Source organism: Trichoplusia ni, chromosome 1 (assembly GCF_003590095.1).
Source record: "Trichoplusia ni isolate ovarian cell line Hi5 chromosome 1, tn1, whole genome shotgun sequence".
In the NCBI taxonomy this organism is placed as follows: domain Eukaryota; kingdom Metazoa; phylum Arthropoda; class Insecta; order Lepidoptera; family Noctuidae; genus Trichoplusia; species Trichoplusia ni.
In genome coordinates, this window is record NC_039478.1 from 1,626,797 (window position 1) to 1,648,042 (window position 21,246).

A 21,246-nucleotide genomic window follows, 5' to 3' on the forward strand; every position below is an offset into this window, starting at 1 on the left:
AAACTCATTGTTTCCGTAATACCTACCTACTTAATTTTTTTTTATTGATCTTGTTATTACGTAGAAACCTACGTACATTTTTTATTTTTTTCGTTAACCACGACATCTTGTGGCTTGCTTTAGTATCACGAGAAGTTTAAAATGAATACGGTACTAAGTAAGTGCTGCTACGTGCGATCTTGGCTTAGATGGCGTTACAGTCGCATTCCGTGTTTATATCTTGTCCATGTAGATGGCGCATCGCAACACGTGCTGAATTATTTTGATTAAATATTTTTGCTAAAGAACTTTTCTTCAAAATTGTACAACTGCTCGATATTAAGTATGGTAATTTGACGAGGATTCTGAATTAAGTCATATCGAATATATGTTTAGTATTTTAAGATTGTTTGCTGAAATCACGTCAACATAATTACTTAAAAATTGCAAAATAAGCCTAAAAGACCTGAAGTCCAACATAAACATTTTTGACGTTTGCTCTAATGTTTAATGTTGTTAACTTGTTCATCATTATCTTATTTTCAAAATTATCTGATACGCACCTACCTGATCTTCATTTGAAATTAAATGTGTAAATTCTAATTGTTGGCGGTATTAAGAGGGTAAATTGCACCTTTTACGTAGTGCTATTAATGCGGTAGTTAGGCCTTATTAAACTTCATGTTCCGAAATTGTGTCCAACTAGATAAGCGTAGAGCATTATTCTTTGATATTACCGAAAGTATTGTAATTTCCCGGGTCTTAAATTGAATAATTGACGTATCCATGTACGCATGCGCTTTTAGTACGGCACGAAGTGAGCTACATCTGCTGTTGAAGTAAAACCGTGTGGATCCACACTGGCAAACAGTTCAGTTGTCGGCGTTTACCTACATCGGTGCTGTGTCTGACCGAGTGCGCGACTTCGCTGATAAACGGCTACTACACGAGTACCTACACTTGCTGTAACAATTTATTAAAAAAAGGTAAGCTTTAAAAAAATATAAAACTTACTTTCTTTTTAGTTTTTGCAATATAAATATTTCGTAACTCAACAGTTCACGTAACTAGCCATAAAGTTCGGCTCTCAACTACTTTTGAATTTACGAAAGTGCAACTGCAATTCTTTGTTTTTGTTTGCATTTTGTAACTTGCAGCATGCTTTTTTGGAATGATAATTTTTATTTGCAGCAATAATGTTTGATTTTTTCTTCTTGTTAAGTTGGCATGGACCAGAGCTTGCTGAAAGATGATGCTTTCTTATCCCCTTACCAAGATACTACAGTGCCAATTAAAAAACGTAGTTTTAATCTGGATCAGATTACGAAGAAGTTAGAAAATTACTATGATTATTCTAACTATAGCACACATAACAAGTTTTTGCAGTAAGTACTCAATGCTTGTGCTTCATAAGCTTTAATTCCTTAAATGTTGTTTTATTCATTATTGTTTCAAAACTTTCTTTGTTCTACGTACAATTCCCATATATTCATGCATTATTTACACTAATATATAAATCTCACTTGCACTATCTTAGATTTGGTTCACTTTATTCTAATGTATTAATGTAGTAGGTAGTCTCAAAACAAATATTTATCATTATTGTTAAGTAACTATTAAATAACATTCATTAAGCCACAATTTTGTTTATAACAAACAAGAAATAGCTAGAGGCAAACGATAAACGAAATCTGGGTTTTTTTTTCATTTAATGTGTTTAAAAATCTATAATTTTTTTTATCTATATTCTATCATTAATCATGTTTCAAAAAATTTTAAACTGAAAAAGCATTTAAATTAATGAGAGTTTAAAAAATAGGTCTAACATTTTTAAAACTTTTAATTTTTATAAAGTTTCATCATTCAAACCCTTTTTTTTTAGAATAAATTGATTTGAGATTAACACAGATATACAAGGCTATGCTTTTTGAAAACGCGTAAATTAAAGCATAATAGTTTGCGAAAATTGCATCCAGTGATTCCTTAGAAGTAGCACGTATCCGCGGCGATTTGCTGCTTTACGTCATCGAGGCACCGGCCTTGGGTGTTAGTTAGTTACTCAACCGCAGTCATTTATTATTCTAGGTACTTCATTCAAACGCCTAGGGGATCAGCAGGATCATGTATACGATAAGAACTTTTTGAATACGACCTTTTTTAAAAAATGTCTTATACTATATCGTCGTCTAGGTACTGGGTGCTTGTTGCGTAGGTAGTTCAAAAGTTACGCCATTAAAGGTAGAAATGTTTTCGCGTTCTCATTACGTAATATAAACGTTTAAATTATCTAGTGCTGAAGGATTTCTTAATGAACGCCTTCACGTGACTTGCCGCCTGGCTGTGGTTCAACAACCTACATGTTTCTGAATAAACTATGAGCCGGACCGATTTACGTGGCGGTCAATTACCTAATAATTCCGTCGGCGGCAATCCTAGGTTTTGCGTCTTTATTGTCAGTAATATAAAATTTAGCTTTGTGATTCGGATTATTAGGTACAATCTTATTTTTTTATAAATGTGTCAATATTTTGCAATACCTACTTGAAGTCCGTACATCGAAATTGTTCAAAATGATCCTTCACATATTTTTTGATAAATGAATGCATTATTTTTAGTATTTTTAAACCCGTTGATCAAGTATTTGTCTTATCGATATCTGCGGATAAAACCTGTGTCCCTTACTATAAACCGCGAGGGCGTGACAGTGGCGCCTACCGGCCTGCCCCCAGTTCCCTACCTAACACTGGATCTTTAATGAAACAAACGTCTAAGTCACATTTATTACGCAATCGTATTTAATTGGAAGTTAATTAAGCGTGATTGATTTTAATTGTTCGATATTTAGTAATTCCCGGTATAATTTGAAATGGTCCCAATTTTGAAATAGGCTCAGGTACCAGTAACAAAATATTTAAAGGAATTGTGTCAAACACAATTGAAGGATATAGGCTAAAAATTAGGTACATCGTTTTTTCTAGCTATTTCTCTGTCATTAACATATCAATCACATTTTGTTGGACGTCAGTTCTCATACATCTCGCTACATACAATCCATTATTGCAGAGTATCGTTTGAAGATCGAGGCAAGCAGCCAGAGAAGATGCCCATGAACGCTGAAGAGACCGCCCTCCTCAGGTAAGCTCAGCACCAGGGTCTGGAGACAAGTGACAACTTTGTAGGCGTTCCCTGAGATCTTTCGCTCCAGTTTATGAAAATATGAGTCACACTGAGTAAGTGACTTCGTGATTTCAATACATTCGATCTGCGTTGCCGCTTGTAGAAATGCCACTTGTCTCGACAGCATCCAAAACATTTTTTATTCCTCCAACACACGAAAATTAATTTGATAAGATGAACAACAAGATTGTGTCGCAACACCATAAGTTTTTGGCATTATAATTCACTTAAATGATTTCACGTTTTTTCTCACACTGATTTTTTGGAGAGTGCACTATTATTATTGCTGTTTCTACATGAATAAAAATCTTATTAAACAATTGTCGTACGCGGCGTTATTTTGTGCCGGGACTCTTTACCTCTTTTAATCTTCAAAATATTAAAAAAACCATTGATCCATTCAATTGTGTTTTCGCTCATTTCTGTCGGAAAGCATACTTGTGTAAAATGGTAGACGAGAAAATCTTCTGTCGCATATTCTGTACTTGGTGAAAATGGACGTTGCTCGAAAAGAAATGGCATCCCGCAAAGAAGACCAACGCAACAAAAAGTATATAACATTGTAGCCGAACCAAAACATCCCATGCGTCAATTATTATACCTACTTTTATAAAAAGAGATGGTTTAATTTCAATCTATTCAGAGAAAGTTTTAAACCCGGGATATTCACGGGAATTATTACAAACTCTAAAAACGAAACATTATGAAAAGCGTTTTCATACGAAGTTAAAATCCAAGCAAATTTATTTGATGGAGTCATGCAGTTTGGGATTAAATTTTGTCATGGACAATTATACTCTTACTTTTAATACTTGATACATATTTTTTAATATATGAGTTACGAATTTAAAAGACTGTGAACTTCTACAATGTTTTATCATTTTATCATTATTTTCTCAATAAAAATATAACACAGACCGTATATTTTATTGTATACTTTGTCCATTTAGATGAGTAGACGATATCTATATGTCGATATGTCCGCAAACGAACGTTAAACTCTTGAGTCTTCAATTACAAAAGCTGGAGGGCCACTGACATTAAGAATAAGAAAGTTACGTAACATTTAAAGTTCTTGTTATTTTCGTCTTGTCTATTTTCATTCAAGATTGTTTGCGTAACGTTAAAAACTTTGCGTTCGTTTTTTATAGAAAGTCCTTTATGAAACAATTCATTTTTTGTGTAGGTAGTTTTCTATAAGGTTAGTCATCGACTGATCGCTTATTCATTGTGCACTTGGTGTATATGACAATCCGATATGTATCACGTTAGTATCTGAGTGAGTATCTACTAAGGCTAATGTCTTCTAGCATCTTATACCGGTCTTATATTTCGTAAAGAATGTTATTAGATGGTCTACGATCAGCGTTGGTATCCATAGTATGTTTGAACATAGCCTAAACAAACCGTATAGAGTTTATGGTGGTCGTGATATTGGAAAGCGTGTTTATTTCCGTGAAAGCCGGGCACCGCGTAGGCTACCCCAGTCCTGATCCATTAGTTCGCCGTAAACGTCTTGCGCTACAGTGAAAGTAAAACGTATTGTTTCTTAATTAAGTTAATGCAATTCTTCTGTTGTAAAATAGTCCATTATGTGTAGTACTTACCGTAAAAGCCGACTCCTGCAGTACTAGTCTCGCCACGTATCATGTTTCTTTTACTCAATTTTCAGCTTTATTGTAAAGCTATTATAGTTAGATTTGAAGTAAAGTTTGATACTCAACTAGTTACAACGCAATTTGCGTTGAGCGAAAACCCGACCGCTTTTGAAATAACGTTTTAGATTCACATATTGACTGGCTGTAATGAACTCTGCGAAGCGGCAGCTTAAACAGTAAGTCACTAATCGTATTAGAGTTTGCTTACTACGACGCCTGTATGCAACATTACGGCACTTGAAAATAGTGAATGTGTAGTCTGATGAGTAGTGGGATATACGCCCGCGTTATGCGGCTTCATACGGGTGGACTCGGTATCAATTAAATTTTGGCCACATTGTTTCCATGAGTTATCCGATTATTGCATGTCAATCCAGTCCCTTTAAGTTTACCACACGAAATATATTTGATACATTCAAAATAATAAGCCATTCAAAACGACGACATTTAAAGAAAACTTTACGAAAGATAAATAATCTTTTAAATAGCAGGAGAAAAGCGGGTTGACGGCGAAGCTCTCAGCCGAACATTAAGTGGGAAAACGTTTAAGCTTTATGCAACAACCGCCATGGAGGCAGATTCAATTAATTATGGACGGGATTTTAACATTTTGTGTTGGCTTCAGATTATTACCCATATGTAGGTAATAAGCATTTTCTCGATTAGCTATTCAGTATTTACAGAGCCTCCATTAAAGGCTAGAATATTAAAAACTTTCATCGAGTTTGCCACCTACCACAAAGGCATCAAATTGATATTTAATTTAAGAAGAAAACTACTTACTTCCTCATTGAAAAGTCATGAAACCTCGAGAGGACTTCGTAATACTTCATAAGTAACAATGCGACGTTATCGAATTTTATAAATGCTTTGCAACTGAGTGGGTTTAAAATGATGGGAAATAGAAATAAGAGTCTTAAGTACTCATACATTGCGGGCATTTCTTGTGTGGAAAATTAAACTCGTTTACTTCAAGATTTATGTTGAATTGTATTCCTGTTTTAAAACAATAACTTGGGTCTTCGCTTCGCTATTAAAACCTTTGAACAGGTTAACAATGTTCTGAATTTAGTTTTGCTATCGTTATAAATCGGTAAAAAGTTTAGGGAATTGTCGCGATGGCTTTGCCAATGCGTAGATAGATTTATATGCACGAGGTGCAGGTTCAACGGAGGCACAGTACCAATACGATTTCGAAGTGAAATGAGCTTTCTTAATTATTCTAAGCCGCCACTGACAAATGGTGAAGTAAAACATCGTGAGCAAACTTGGATTCCAAATAATCGGCTACCCGCAACCCGTGATGTAGTCACACAGGAAGACGCCTATCTCCAGTAGTGGAGAATTTAAAGGCTTTTATAGTAAATTTAAGAAAAAGAGATCGACAAGTTGGTATGAAATTCTAATGAGTAGTTTTACTGTATAAAGTTAGCCAGTCAAACCAAGTCTCGTTTATGTCTACCAAGCAATAAACTTCTAAGAACTAATTCACTTCTCTGAATATTACTTAAAAATATTCATAAGTTCGTCCCAACAAGAATCGTGTCCTTGATAGTTTAAGAAATTGATATTTAAATAAACAGCGTTATTTTAAATCTTATAAACTGGTTTGATGTTTCAACACCTTTATAACTGCTTAGTTCATATTCCGTACAAGACACAATACCTGAGTTAGCATTTTTCATTTCAATAGTAACCGAAAAGTGAAACATAAATTGGCTGGACTTAACAGTTGAATTGTCACCCTCCAAATGCTAAGACAGTTCAATTATTAATATAAAGGGAACATCTCGAGAAGTAAAACAACCTTGAAGGTCGCCTCTCGAAGGAATATCGTCGTGTGAGTATTTTTATTTTAGTTGTCACATTGTCTCTCTAATGTAAATACGTTTTTGGTGTAAATCTGACGAAAAACATTTCACAAATAGATCCAATGCCTCAAGGGTCCACTATGATTTTGTCACAGCCTAAATAATAAAAACCTTTCCAAGTGCAACTTTGACTTTTATGTTTATTCATCGTTTGTTGTTGTTATAGCTGCAAATATTTAATCTGTAACGGTTCATGATGCCTGCTGACAGAGGCACAGAGTCACAGACAGCCTTAGTTATACTGCTTTTTTTCTACCCTACAAAATCTCGAAATAACAATAATATCAATCACTTTTAAAACATATAATGCATTCCAATCCCAAAGCAAAATCGAAAGAGTTTTCATTTAAAATGGACATGAAATAATGAAGTGAAAACAACTTAACCGATTTTCCAATTGAAATGGTCGATGGCGATTTGAAGCTCGTTATGGTAGAAATAATTCATGCCACATAATAGCTGCACGTGTACTTGGAACTTCGAAGGCTATGACGACCACTGGAATACTAGCCCCATAATTGTACTTGTAAACTGCCTGATAAAGTTTCAAGTACTGAAATTATACCCGCGGTCAATACTGACTGGACAGCGCTGATTTTGAAACTAGTTTCAGTGATGTATCGATTGTCGTTGCAATGTAAATTAATTTACTATTTATCTACAATTTTAAAAAGGACATAAAATCATAATTGTATGATATCCAAGTTTAATGACAATTCGGACATTTGCTTGCAAGCAGGGATAAAAAAAAATGAAAAGATATTAATGAGTAGGTACATTGCTATTAATAAGAATGGTCAGTGCAAAAAATGTTAAAGCGATTGGAAATTAATATACGAAATGTTAAATATAATTATTTTACATGTTTAAACAATTGTTTCCATTTTGTTTATGCAATCTTGCGATCTACAGTCCGTAAAAAACTTATTTCAATTTTAAACGAAAATTGTCTCATGGATCAGAACAAATATTTGTCGTAGGATAATACAATTTTCAATGCCATGGCAAAGATCCCGCAACATAGATTCAGAAAAATTGCTACTGTGAAAACCTTGGTCGATGAGAAACGTGACATACTGTTTGCGCAGTATTCACACGTACCATATAGAAATACAGGATATCGGAATATATTTGCTAGTTAAGATGTCAATAACAAGATCGCTAAGAAAACTTTCTAACCACAAAGTTTTTGACGAGTTCAGAATTGTGGCAGCCGAGTAAAAATGCTATATTTGTTTTTGTAAAAGTTCACTAACAAGGATGAAAAGTTGAGGGAATCATTCTGTTACATCTTTATTGATGCTTGTCCTCAAATTGTGTCGAACGAGTAGCTTAAATACTAAATACACATGAACCACTGAGTACCTCAAAGCTATTTAAGTACATGTCCGTCGTCGTCTTGGCAATGTTCACAATTCGCCACTAGTCGGATATTCGCACCACACCTGAATTCTCGGTTGGTAAATATTTTGGCTTGACAGGCATGAGGCACAATTTCCGGCAGCGATCAGCGAGAGATTCTCTGGTTACTTGCGTTGCGGCCCTCGCATGTAAACACAGCTCGTATACCTACCAGCTATGAACTGTTGCGGTACTAATTATACTTGGTTATGATGAAAACCTATTATCGGATCGATGGAAGTCTAGCCAAGTATAGAAGTTAATTGCGCATACATTTGATCGTAAGCTTATTTTTGCTTGCTAAAGTGCACGTGCGTTTTATCCTAAACCTGGTTAATGGTTAAGGGTTTTACTGTAACAGAGAAATGAAATTTATCGTTTTACTCGTTTTAATCTGTTACGATACATATTTCACCATGGACACAAAAAACGGTAGTGAAGGTAAATTTAATTTAATTAGTCACTTTAACGCGAATCCAATTAACACACCACACTTGCTTTTGAATGGATAAGTAGGCTTTTTGTAAGCCGGTATAGAAAAATGTTGACACAATTGTTTAAAACAATAACTCACGGTATCTCAGTAGTCCATCGATCGGACTTTTTTACGTTCAATCCAAGGTAAAGAACAAACCTCAATACATTTTAAAATGTGAATAACACTTTTATAAATTATTGTTGATGTAAAATACAATACCTATTTGATGGTATTTTCTTTGAAAAAAAGTATGGGAATATTCGTTTCATACACAATCAATGGAATCCCCTCCTCAATCAACCTATCAATCATCCGTATTCCACTGTCATTAAAACCGTAAAATTATGGGGTATTTCCATACTTCCAGCATTCAAGGCGCAATAGACAAAATGCACCATGTTTTCAGTATCAAAATAGAAATACAAACAAATGATTCCACAATTTTCTTTGATGGCCTATGTCAATGTGATAGAAGGCTTGAAGTATGACTGTCATGGGTTCCAAGAATACAATGTCATTCAAATTACATGAGTGCACTTTCATAATTTACCGGCGGGCTTTCATAAAGGATCAATTCTCGATGACACGCAAGGCTGCTGCTATTTCTGTTATTGGTAATAACTCCATGTATAAAGCATAAACATGGTGTTTCAAGGGAGCTTGTTTTACGTAATAGCAAGATACATTTTTACAAAAACGGATTGTTAAAGCTATTTTGTTACATGAGTCTCTGCTTGTTAGCATGCCTGTTATTCTCCCAGAACATTCTTGTTCCGGACGGCAAATAATTTAAGTTGAAATTTCTTGTATCTTTTATCTCCAAAATGATTTGTTTTCTTAAATAAATACAGTTGTTTTAGGATAAAAGTAGGACCGCGTTTAATTTTTTAATGAACTTAATCAACAAACTGTAAACTAATGAATAAAAACATGCCATATATGAATTGCAGTGGAATATTTATTTAAATGGATCGTCGAATATTTACACTGGTTAATGGAATAACGTTCATATGTTATAAACAATCTGTTTACGAAAAGCTTAATTAATCCCAGTTAAAAAAGAACGGCTGAAACTCGAAGCTCGTAAGTTATGGTGTTATTAATTTCCGAAACTGGGTCGGTCCTTAATGTACCTATTGTCACCTCACGTGGATGTTACCTTTGACTTTACGACGCTGAGCTGAATATAAAATAAGAGAACACGATTCTTTCAACGCTTCCCACGTACCTACGTGTAGTATGTCTGTGTAGTTGGTATCTCCCGAGACAACTTTACTACGGGTCAAAGTGTAATTGCTCTAGTTACTGGTTTATTGGAGTGTTTAGCGTAAAAAGAAAATAACTAAAAGGTTCGACGAACTTTGCGTTTCATTAGCGGCAGTTCTGGACGTTGCAAGGAATTAGAGTGTTGATTAACGGCCCTAGCAACATAATTAGTAAAAAGCGATAAGGTGGGTCGCAATGGTCGTGCCTGGTGTAGTCGTTCTCAAATTGAAAGTGGCGCTGTTGTCCCCGACCTCTCGTCCTGGCCTCTTGCCAAGAAGCCCGGTCGATTCGGTACCCCCTCGCGCGGCGAGGGGAGGGCAGCGCCTGGGTAAGGCTCCAGCCGAATCCTATGTCTCGACCTTATTTCTAAACGGATGTTTCTTACTTTCGCTTTTACCGCGCCTCTAAACCCTTATGAAGGTCCTTGACGTATCATAGTTAGGGTGCTGTAAACGAGAACCCTCTCGCGCTGGTCGAACCCGGCTTGGAGCCGGTATGTAGGAACCGCTCGTGTAGTATAGCTTGCGTGCCTGTAAAACACTATATTTTATGAATGAATACATGGTTTTCTGCAAACCACAAGTTTGCCATAACCGCCGGTGCTAAGTAGGTAGGTATATGTTCGAAGACCCTGGCCTCGACCTCCAGTATTCGTGACTTGGTACAAAGGTACAGCAAGGGACATCGCCGCTATACTTCCTTCAAACTAATCGAATTAAAAGAGCCAGATAACTAAATTTAGGAAGTTACTCTCGATAGTTACCAACATTGAATTTCGCTAGTCAGATTATTAATGAATCGAATAGACATTCACTTGATTTAACAGCTACGAATGTTTACGCGAATTTCTTCTAAGATTCTAACTCTGAATTAAAGGGTGATGTTCTGATATCAGCAAGAAGTTAAGAACAAATAATTATTAACGCATTGTACTAAGTTCGTGTTACTTGAACTTGTGCAAACTTATGACAATGCCATCGTTCTGTTTTAATTAATTAAGTAAATATGGAGCACCTCGTCGTTAGGCGTATTTATGAGGCTCAGCTATGGGTATAGTTCCTCGATCAAACTAATTATTGTTACAGTCAAAAACTTAGCCCCGGTTCATTATTTAAGGCACAGCTATAATGGTTAATGTTATGGAAAGGCCGAAGCGGACCTTTAGGTCAGGCTTATTCCATCTCGTATCCCCGTATATTGATGGATTCTGAGGATTAAATATGTATTAGGAAATAAATACATCAGTAATGTAATAGGCAATTATAGAACCGAGTTTGGTCGTGTTTAAACGGCAAAACAAAATATACTGACGTCATTAATTTATCCTTTCTGCTAATTGATTTTGTTTCCACGTGAATATTTTGTATTTTTTTAGCATGATAAAATTATTCATGATTTTTTTTAAACCTGATACAAATATTTGAAACTTTCGAGAAGATGAATAGTTAAGGGCCAAGGCCCAAGGCATAAGAATCGAAACCTTTTTTATAGAGGTCTAGCATCACTCATTATTTTGACTAGTAGTCCCCAATAATCGGAATCGGATTGCATAACTCGATTGTAATAGATCACCACGTACTGGACTAAACTTCAGGATAATGTCGTCAATATGTCGATATTAAACATAATTGTTTTCCACATAAGCCGCATTACTTAGTTATTCTCCCTTAATCACCGAAGACTTGTTGTGATAATTTATTAAAAGGTGCATTTCGAAGCCATCTTGGAGAAAGAACGAATCGGGTCACTTCGTATGCCCAATGACTAGAAGCTTGAGCCTTTAGGTACGGAACAACAGGTCTTGAATACAGAATCAAGTTGGAAAAGGATTATGTAAGTTATTTTACGTACCTTTATCATTTATTTACATTACTTTCGTTGGCTATTTTGATCTGCAAATTGTAATCCCGCGTATACGAGACTGAAGATTACATTGTCACGTAGATTCCAAACAATAATCCTGTTCGAGTAATAGTTTATTTATAAACGTTTATGTAACGTCAAAAATAATGGAACATCGAGTCCTTGTACATTATTATTTGTTCTATTGTAATATTTCGTGGTAACTTGTAAGTTCCCTGTCATAACCTTTATCACAATGGATATTCGTCGCACTCGACCATAAAAAATACTGAACGAAACGCTTCATAGAACGTACGTTTTCATATGTTTTATATCAACGTATTATAGAAACAAAAACAACACTTCGGAAGAGTTTTTCCTTTATGGTGTTGCAAAAGTAAGAAATAATAAATCTTAAAATAAAAAATAATTATCTCTTAAGAATAATTTTTTGAATTGACTTCACAGCTTACGTAATTTTATAATATAAATTGCTGCAGTTTCCAATTAAGTTATGTTACTTTTGAGTACCAATATAATATCTTGTTACGTCTAAGATAAACTTCGGACGTTTATTTCGAAACTTTAAGTTATTAACTGCAGAAACGTAATAGTGAACAGTTCTGTTGGTTTTCGAGGGCTAAGACAACGTCTAGTGACTCGTTTATATTGAATTTTGATTGTTTGGCACACCGAGAGCGCGCTGCACCAGTTGCGGTGGCATCGTTAAACAATAGTTGCAATAGTTGGGTTAGAGACGAAGTCACATACAATTATTGATACCCGATAGTTAAAGAAAAACTGGTTCTACTCTTTGCCTACGGACTAACTTAAATTATTCACGATTGATTCTGATGAGTACCTTCAGTTCGAGACTGACTTAGGCTACTTTTAATATAGTTTAACAGAATTTAGAAGATCGTTCATATACCGTTTTCTTGCTGGAACTCTAAAACAGCCGTTTGATTGAGATGAAATTGAAAAGCCAGTTGTCAAAAACACTAAGATTTGAAGAGCTGAAGAGAGGGTAGTGTTCGGAGCGCCTTGTGTGCCACTACAAGAGCTGGCTGCCTTGTTTCCTCGGGGATACCTTAAAAACTCGATTTCCAAGTTTGTTACAACACTGACGTTGACAGACGGAAGTCTAGCCCCTCGGCACAGACCCACTTTCAGCTTAATAAAACGTTACATTAACCGAAGAGGCTTTATTTTATACCCAATTGGACCGTTTCATTGTCCGCACAACGTCGTAAATTCTCAATGTATTTGTTTCAGAGTCACTGTACTGAAGTATTATTTGCACATACGTTTCTCATTAAAATTTATGTCCGACAATTCTCTGATGAAGCGTTTCTAAAAGTGTTTTGGCCTTTACGGCCGATTTAAATAGCCATTGTTGCAGTAAATCGAAATGTAAAATAAATTTTACAAGATTGTATCGTTTGTATGAGGGAGTCAGCCGAGTCAACTAATACCTTAATGTAATGGTCCCTTAATATTTGGGAATAACTTTGAATAGATAGATAATTATTTAAGAAAACAATCTACACAAAGAAAATCCGATATTTAAGCTAACCTAAAGGATTAATGTAGGTATCAGATAACCGGACCAAGGGCGAGAGTAGACACGCTCGAACAACTAGCGCCAGTGTTCTGCAGATAACTTAACGTCACATAACTCTTCTAGACAATATAGGGGTCGACTAACTTTTGCCGTTCCTAACTACATATTTACCAAAAGTATCGCAGATATAATAGAGGCATAGAACCATATACTCTTAGATAGATTTATAGATCCAGAAGGCCTACCATTCAGTTTGTATTCACAACTACAGCTGTCTTTGGGAAGTGCTAGAAAGACTCCAGAAAGTTTTGAGTGTGGAAGGTTCAGCATCGCGCCAATGTTTCCAACGATCGATTTTACAGTCTGATTAGATGTACTAAACGCGCGGCTTATCATCTGGTGAAGGTCGTCAAAAGGCAACGTAAAAAAATAAGAATAAATATTTGAATCAAGTCATGTAATCTGCGGTGATTTATAAAACATGAAACGGCATACCTCAGGGCACTACAAAATTAGTAATTGAATACGCTGACAGCTAACATTTAATCATACACCAAATCAATGCAATAATTTCAACCCATTATACAACCAATTGGACAGTCGTTGTTAACAAAAGTGATTTTATATTTAAAGGCAGATTACGCGCAATTGTAACAATTAAATTAACTATATCTAATTTTTTTATGTCATCGAAACAACCACTTAAGCAATATTGTCCGTAAATAAAGAGCTTCTAAAATATTAAACATGCAAATAACCGATTTTTTCATCATGATAAAAGCCAGCTCTTATTCCCAAGGAACGTACGTCGATTGTTTGTACTACTACATATAATTACGCTTCAATTCGATGTACAAATACGTTTTTCTAGGTAAGGGTTGATATTGATATTCAATTGTGGATAAACCCCTTTTAAAGTCCCCTAACAATAGTCATTCAAGTGTTTGTGCGTTTGGTTCGGACGTAACACCTCGTTTTGCTTTCGGTTTGGATTGTCGGCTATCACAATAGCTTTGACAGCGCTTTGGATAAATTTCCCGGCAATACGACCTCTGCTCGTTGGACTCCTGTGAGCATTGCCAGAGGTATACCTTCAATGCTTTGAGCGTTGGATAAAAATACTTTAAAAACATCAAAGGCTTTTCTCATTGCTGCCTTAAAATAAAAATAAAAAAGGTAAATGCCTCCATTTTGTATAGAGGATTGCGAAAATACTGCTAGGGGACGGATAGGAAAATTTTAAAGACAACATCACATTTATTGTATTTTTATCTATCTACTAGCGGTCGCCCGCGGCTGCGCTCGCGTGGATATCGGTTACCGCTGCAAAACGCCTACCCAGGAAAGACACGGTCAGCAAACAAAATGATTCCCAGGTCAATTCACAGACACCGACACTAACATCGACGAAGCAGTCACTATCCGCAGGCTGAACAGATTTTCTTTCTGTGGATGTTAGTTGTTAAGTCCTGGACTGCAACCCGTTGTTTTAGGATAGAAAACTTAAGCTATTATTTTAGAGCTTCTCTATACACAACATTTGACGTTATGCACGCTCACCGGGCCTTGGTAACGCCTATTTCGCAACGGGCCGTGCAGCAGAAATCGTAATATTTTAATTTCGCTATAACTTCAGATCCAATTTTAATCATTCAAACCAAATCTTATCTACATTAACTGTACATAGTGATGAAATAATTTATTTGGATAAGGATTAATAGCATGAGTAAAATAAACGTTTAAATTGAGTCCAAAAAAAAAAGATTTCTCAATAAAAAAAATGGTTATCGTGCCTCTCTCGACATAGATACGTATAGTGTGTCGCGGACTTTTTTGTAGATATTTATAAGATCTACGAACATTTTATGGTTCTATCTTTAATAGTTTAGGCAGGGTACGCAAAATAAGTAACTTTTTTGGTTGATTTTTTACACCTTGTGTCCGAAAAACCCTAATATCTTACGGAACCCTATTTTTGTATAAAGAATTTTTAAAATCGGTCCATTAGTTTATGAGCCTATTCATTACAATCAAACAAACAAAGTTTTCCTCTTTATAATATTAGTGTAGATTAAGAAGTTGAAGAATAATTTTATTCTAAGTACGAATTAAAAAAAAACCTGGCTGATTCAATTTCTAGACAAAAGAAAAACACCTTAATTGAAGGCCTGTTATCCGTCTCTTCCATTCACGGCCAATAGGTCTGATAGATAGAAATACCAGTGTGTGTTAAAAGATGCATCTTTCAACATCGTTTGATACTTAACGCCTTTTTAGTTACAAAATCGATTAATTGGGCCCCTTTTCAACGACTTACGGCTTTCGCATTTAAAGAATTGGATTTGCATTTTACGGGAAAAGCGGAAAGCGTGTGGTTTACTAGTTCCCGGCTAACAAATTGTGTTTTTATTTTACAGTTAAATAGACACGGATGTAAAATGATATTCGTTCTCAGTAATATTACGTGCTGGAATAGGATTTCTGTGCCTTAAAGTCTTAGTGTAATATTGAATTTCTGTTATCGCTAAATGCAAGTACAATTAGGTGCCGTTAATTTTATGTTATTGAATTTGACATTTGTATTACATTTACACGGCACTTCTGTCAGTGCATAACTCCGATTAATTTTGAATATACCTTATCTTTTAACTTAGATTTTTGCCACTTTTCGTTGTTCTCATTTAATATTCAGGCGTACCCGTAATCTCATTTGTCCCAGAAGGTAGTATTCATTAGAAGTGGTTGAAGCCAATTGACAGTTCTGACAAATTGGTTGCAACGTGCTGCGGTGACCCCTGTACTAAGAACTGGGTTCCGTTGCTTGTAACTTGCAGTTCGAACTACGCTCTTACCGGATAATGCAACGGTCACGTTCAGCCTTCTTTGTAACAAACATTTTATACCAAAGAGGCAATAGAAAAGGGATTATCTCGGAAAGTGCGCAGGCCGATGAAAATGAAGATTTTTAAAAGTTCAATGAAGTATGCATAAGTCTTTGCGTTGCAGTCGATTACTTTAATATTCCTATCTAAAAGTCATACTGAAGTATGAAGTTTGAGCATTATTACTTAAACATTTAAAGATGAGACTTTTGTTGAGGGCTTTGATGACTTTATTCTTTATACTTCAGGCAAACCATATCTCATTTGATTTTAGGGGAACTCAGTATGAGCGGATAGATTGTTAGATGTGCGAGTGCAATACCTTTTGGGAGTACCTATCGTCATACCAAATTTAACATACAATATAAAAGATTCAAAAAGTATAATATATGATTTGGAGAATTTAGTCAACAGTCTTAGTCTTTCCAACAGTATGGATGACATCGAGCTGAAGAACATCCAGCTCCAATTCCCGAATGCTCGCCGGTTCAGCGGTGAGGCAGCGTGCACCGAGGTGCGCGTGCGCACGGACCGCGGCGACATCGTCGTCGCCGTGCAGGGCTACCGCTCCAAACCCGCCATCATCACCTACCATGATCTTGGACTTAACCGTAAGTACACTAGAACTACCATTCCTATCTTAATTTTGGCTAAATGCCAGCGACGTTTCCGACTCGTGAAGATTTAGTTTTTCCTTATAGTCTATTTATGAAGCTTTCATCCGAAAATGGTCCAAAATATTGGGCAGGTTCATTGTGATTGTTAATGCAGGTTGGTAGTTCTGCATCTTGCAAATATAGTATGAATTCAGACACCGTTTTGGATGAAAAACTATAAGTCACGAGTTGGCGTTTTATAGTAATAAGTTCATAGCGAATCTAAATTCACAAAGATTGTATGAGTGTATCCAGTTAGTATTTTGGAAGATAAACCTGTCCTGTATTCGGTATATGCATTTTCATAACTCCTTTGAGTATCCCTGCAATTTGATGAACGTGGTGTTATTACATTGTGCGACGGTCGTCCCAATAGGTATTATTGGCCCTGATGAGAATATTCACCGCACGCGCCGCGCCGTGCACTATTTGTGCAGGAAGCGAATAGGTGTTATGCGTCATACGTGCGCTATGGAAACTTACAGCTATTCAAATGAAAACTTCTTCAAGATCTGCCCCTCTAGTTTAGTAATATTCCTACCATCTAAACAAAATATAATTACTCTACATTTGAACATTAATTACGATAACTATTGTACCACTGTCGCTTGGACAAACGGAGCTACTATTATAAAGCCGTTTGTCGACAAAAATACAAAATCAAATAACCCCATTTGTTTTTCATTTCCTAAAAATGAAAAATTGTATTTCATGAATAGTCCAGTGCTAACGTTAATATTTATTTAGAACAATAGACGACTACCTTTAGACTAGACTACCAAACCAAGTTACGTGATTAAGCTACATTCCGTTTTATAAACTTAACTTTTTCCATAACATTATTTTTTCGTCGGAAAAAAATATATTAAAAGTAGCCGTCCACATAATTGTAGTTTAGGCAGATTTCAGAAAGAGACATCTAAAAACAATACCAGACATCCAGGACACTCATCCCTCTTGAAAAGTGACTTTCCTTACTGCCTATATAAAGTATTAAATAGTACTATGAAGTGAATTATATTACAAAATACGAAAAAGAAACTCTAAGTATTCTTTACCTCTAAGAATTTCACAACGTTCCATTCTTTTGGATTCGTTAAAGACGAATTATCCTTAGCGGAAATGGCCGGGTCGTTTACTGTTCCCCACGTAAGTAGAGTCGGCCTCGTGTCGGCCTACACAATATGATTTGTGGGACGGCCCGAGTTTTGGAACAAGTGATCCCATTTCGTCCCATAGACGTTCGAACGTACCGGCTTATAACTGCTCCTGTATTTAGAGATAGGAAATGCCTATTTGGAAACTGCTCACCAACTGATAATGCAAAATTTTGTAGCTGCGATAACTCCACTCGATAAATTATAATTGATTATAATTTTATACCTGTTGATACGTATACGAATTTTAACTTCATAAGTGAAAATCACTGGTACTTACTAATAGTAACATTGCATTAAACCCTCAACAATGTGCGGCTGTCGCCGGCAAATTGTAAATTTTTGATTTTATTGTCTGTGTGCTATGGACTGCTCTGCAAATCCAGGTGAGGTTGTTCGGAAAATGAGATACATTTTATGCCGGCACGATTTTTTCCATTTCGTTCTATAAATAGATTTAAACTAGAACTAGAAAGCGTATTCTGAGATAATATCATTTATATTTCATGCGTTCTGAAGATCATGCTTTGTGGTTTTAGATTCGAATTTTCTTTTCAATTTCCAGGCAGTAATATTTTTGTTTTAATTCGCCAGGTTCAAGGTTTCTCTTGCTTTATTTCCCTGTTTACGATAACTGTTAATGAATTACACGAGGCAGTCGGTTGTAAAGTGCTGCGTCAGCATTACGAGAACTAGGTCCTCATTGTAATGAGACCTTTATTGATTACGTAAGTTTGGTTACGCAACTCGCGTGCTAGTAGAAAGTACGGCGACGTTTTCAGGTGGTGTAGATTTAGGTATATAACTGTGTATAAAGGAAGATAATCCGTGTTCTTAAATCGTAGTTATCCGGTTAAATTACCCGATATTTTTACTAAAAGTTCAATGAAACAGGTAACGAACTTCACTAATGGTAGACTGGCTGACATCGATCCTCGAATCGCGTCCTCATAAAGACGGCAGTTTATATCTCAGTACTTTAATAACAATTGTAAGTCTGAACATGGCATTGTCAGGCTTGCAAAAAATAAGCAACAGAAATAATAATCAGTAGCAACATGTTTATACGTCGCGCGTTTGTGTCGGCCTTTGTGCGTGCCCAACGGAGCGAACTGTCATTTTAGTATATTTTGCAAGTTTGTTTTTTTTGGAAGCTTTATTTAAAAAGCGATGCCTACTGTAAAGTGGTAATAACGTTGTAATTAAACACTGATATTAACCTCATTGGAATATGTATATTAAATATATACGCATGGCAAAATTTATTGGAAAATGTTAAAGTATTTTTCATTTATTGTTTATTTATTCTGAGTAAGGGGAAGTTTGAAAGTGGCACCGGTTACAGAGAAACTACGTGGTAACCGGCTGTCATGGTATGGGCATGTTATGCGGAGGAATGAAAATCATGTGGTAAGGAAGGCGTTAAGCATGGATGTGGATGGATATAGGGGAAGAGGACGACCAAAGAAACGATGGATGGATTGTGTGAAAGACGATATGGCTGTAAAGTGTGTTTCTTGTGAGATGACGGCCGATAGGAAGGTATGGAAGAAGATGACATGTTGCGCCGACCCCAAATAAAATAATTGGGATAAGGGCAGGGGAATGATGATGATTCTGAGTGTACATATTATACTCTGTCAATATTTGTATTTTTCATGTTTTTTTATTGCAATAGATTTTTTTTTTATTCTGTTGTTGAATAAATCAAATTACGGCTGAATAACTAACAACTCTAGCCGAACATAAAGTTTCTCAGCATTCTATTAAAAGTTCGATCTGCCTTCTTTGCTTCACTTCTAACGGACTACTAATTCATCCATATTGGAAAGAAACTGCTCTATTTTATAAAAAACTGAACAACGTTGTCGCGATAGCCTTTTTCTGTAAATGAAGCAGCAGTTTTTGCAATATGGCGTTAGGTTGTAGACATATCTTGTACCTCCTTTGGTAAGGCAAGTCTTTATGTTTTTTTTTTCATTAGATGATACTTTTAATTTTAAGGCACATAAACATTTTAATTCATTTTTCAATAACTCGCCTCGCAAGCTGAGCTTATCTGCTGCAACATTCAAGAGGTCTGGAACATTTATTAGAAATTATATCGTAGTAATATCCGGACAGTTATTTGCTATCTTGGCCGTGCCATTGACAGTATATTTCACTTCCGCAATAAAGCACGAGTGGGCTCTTAGCTACAATGGATGTGGCCGGTATAACAAGAGACCGTTTATGACGCGAAATACTCACCCGGCCAGAACCATCAGCTAATCAAATAATCAATGTTTCGATATCACCCACACAACACGCACTAAATTGACTTCAATTAAAATTGAATTAATTGGCAAACCGTCTATCAAAGTGTTACACGTGGAAATCGTAAGTTCTCGCCAAACTTAAATACTCAGAAGTTTGTTAGAAAATTATTTAATATTTTACTGGACCATCTGTTTTCGCTAATTCGTATCGAGTCTTATTTATGGATTTAATTATTGCCTGAACAATGAAGGATGGTAATTGCTAATTCCTTTCTATTTCGATTGTTGTTGAGCACAATGCAGAGACAAACAAAAGACGCATGCCTCCGTCTCCTACAGGCTAGACATTACCTCGGCGACTATCGCCATCACGTCGCGCTGCCGGCGTGTTTAGCAAATAAATACTTCACCAAAAAATACACTTACTAATAGCTTACCTTACATTACCAAAATAACTTATAAATTATGACTGAAAATGTGTTTTGGCATTAACAGTTTTAGTAAATTATACCGTCCAAATCGTGTCAACTAAAGGTATAAACGACACTCGACAGTCATAACCGTTTTGGGTGAAGTGAGTAATTATCACAGCCTTCACTACAATGCGATAATATAATTGCCCAATTAATTAGTGTGGTTGTCGTGTAAAACAAATTGATTGGCCTGATAATATTCAACCACTATTTTCATTTTATCAAAGAGGCAGACTGAAACACTCGTCTGAACAAATTAAAATACGTGTGCATCTCTGAGCTTCAATTATTTAAATTATCTGGTCGCCGTGGCCATCGTTCACATTCTACTTCTGCTTTTAATTTGTATCAGTCAATCATAGAGTATGCCAATGAAATACTTACTTTGGTTTTTCTTCTTTCCCTCAGGGATTCAAAAAGTAAAAATTAAAAAGCTTAATACATTAATACAGAGAACTCGGAGTAAATGAATTCCCTGTGGTATCGGATACCGAACAGAGGCACTCGGCAATACTTAATACCTGCTATAGGGTTCTGCTGCTTTTTAATATTGCCATGATTTATTCATAACGAGGCTGTATTAT

At 35.8% G+C, this 21,246-nt stretch overlaps 1 protein-coding gene across 9 annotated transcripts in view; it reads left to right on the plus strand.

Annotated features, from left to right (window-relative positions):
• Positions 1-463: 463 nt before the first annotated feature.
• LOC113505370 (protein NDRG3-like) overlaps positions 464-21,246 on the plus strand; it is a 73,672-nt gene continuing 52,889 nt past the window's right edge. For 5 of the 9 annotated variants that reach the window (XR_003401658.1, XM_026888311.1, XM_026888068.1 and 2 more), the window contains exons 1-5: positions 465-602; positions 786-965; positions 1,202-1,364; positions 3,043-3,114; positions 16,551-16,729. Coding sequence is in view for 8 of the 9 variants with exons in the window: in XM_026888311.1 (XP_026744112.1) it covers positions 1,207-1,364; positions 3,043-3,114; positions 16,551-16,729 (409 nt within the window). In the remaining variant the exon portion in view is untranslated. The other 4 variants (XM_026888227.1, XM_026888526.1, XM_026888636.1 and 1 more) reach the window with 4 other exon arrangements.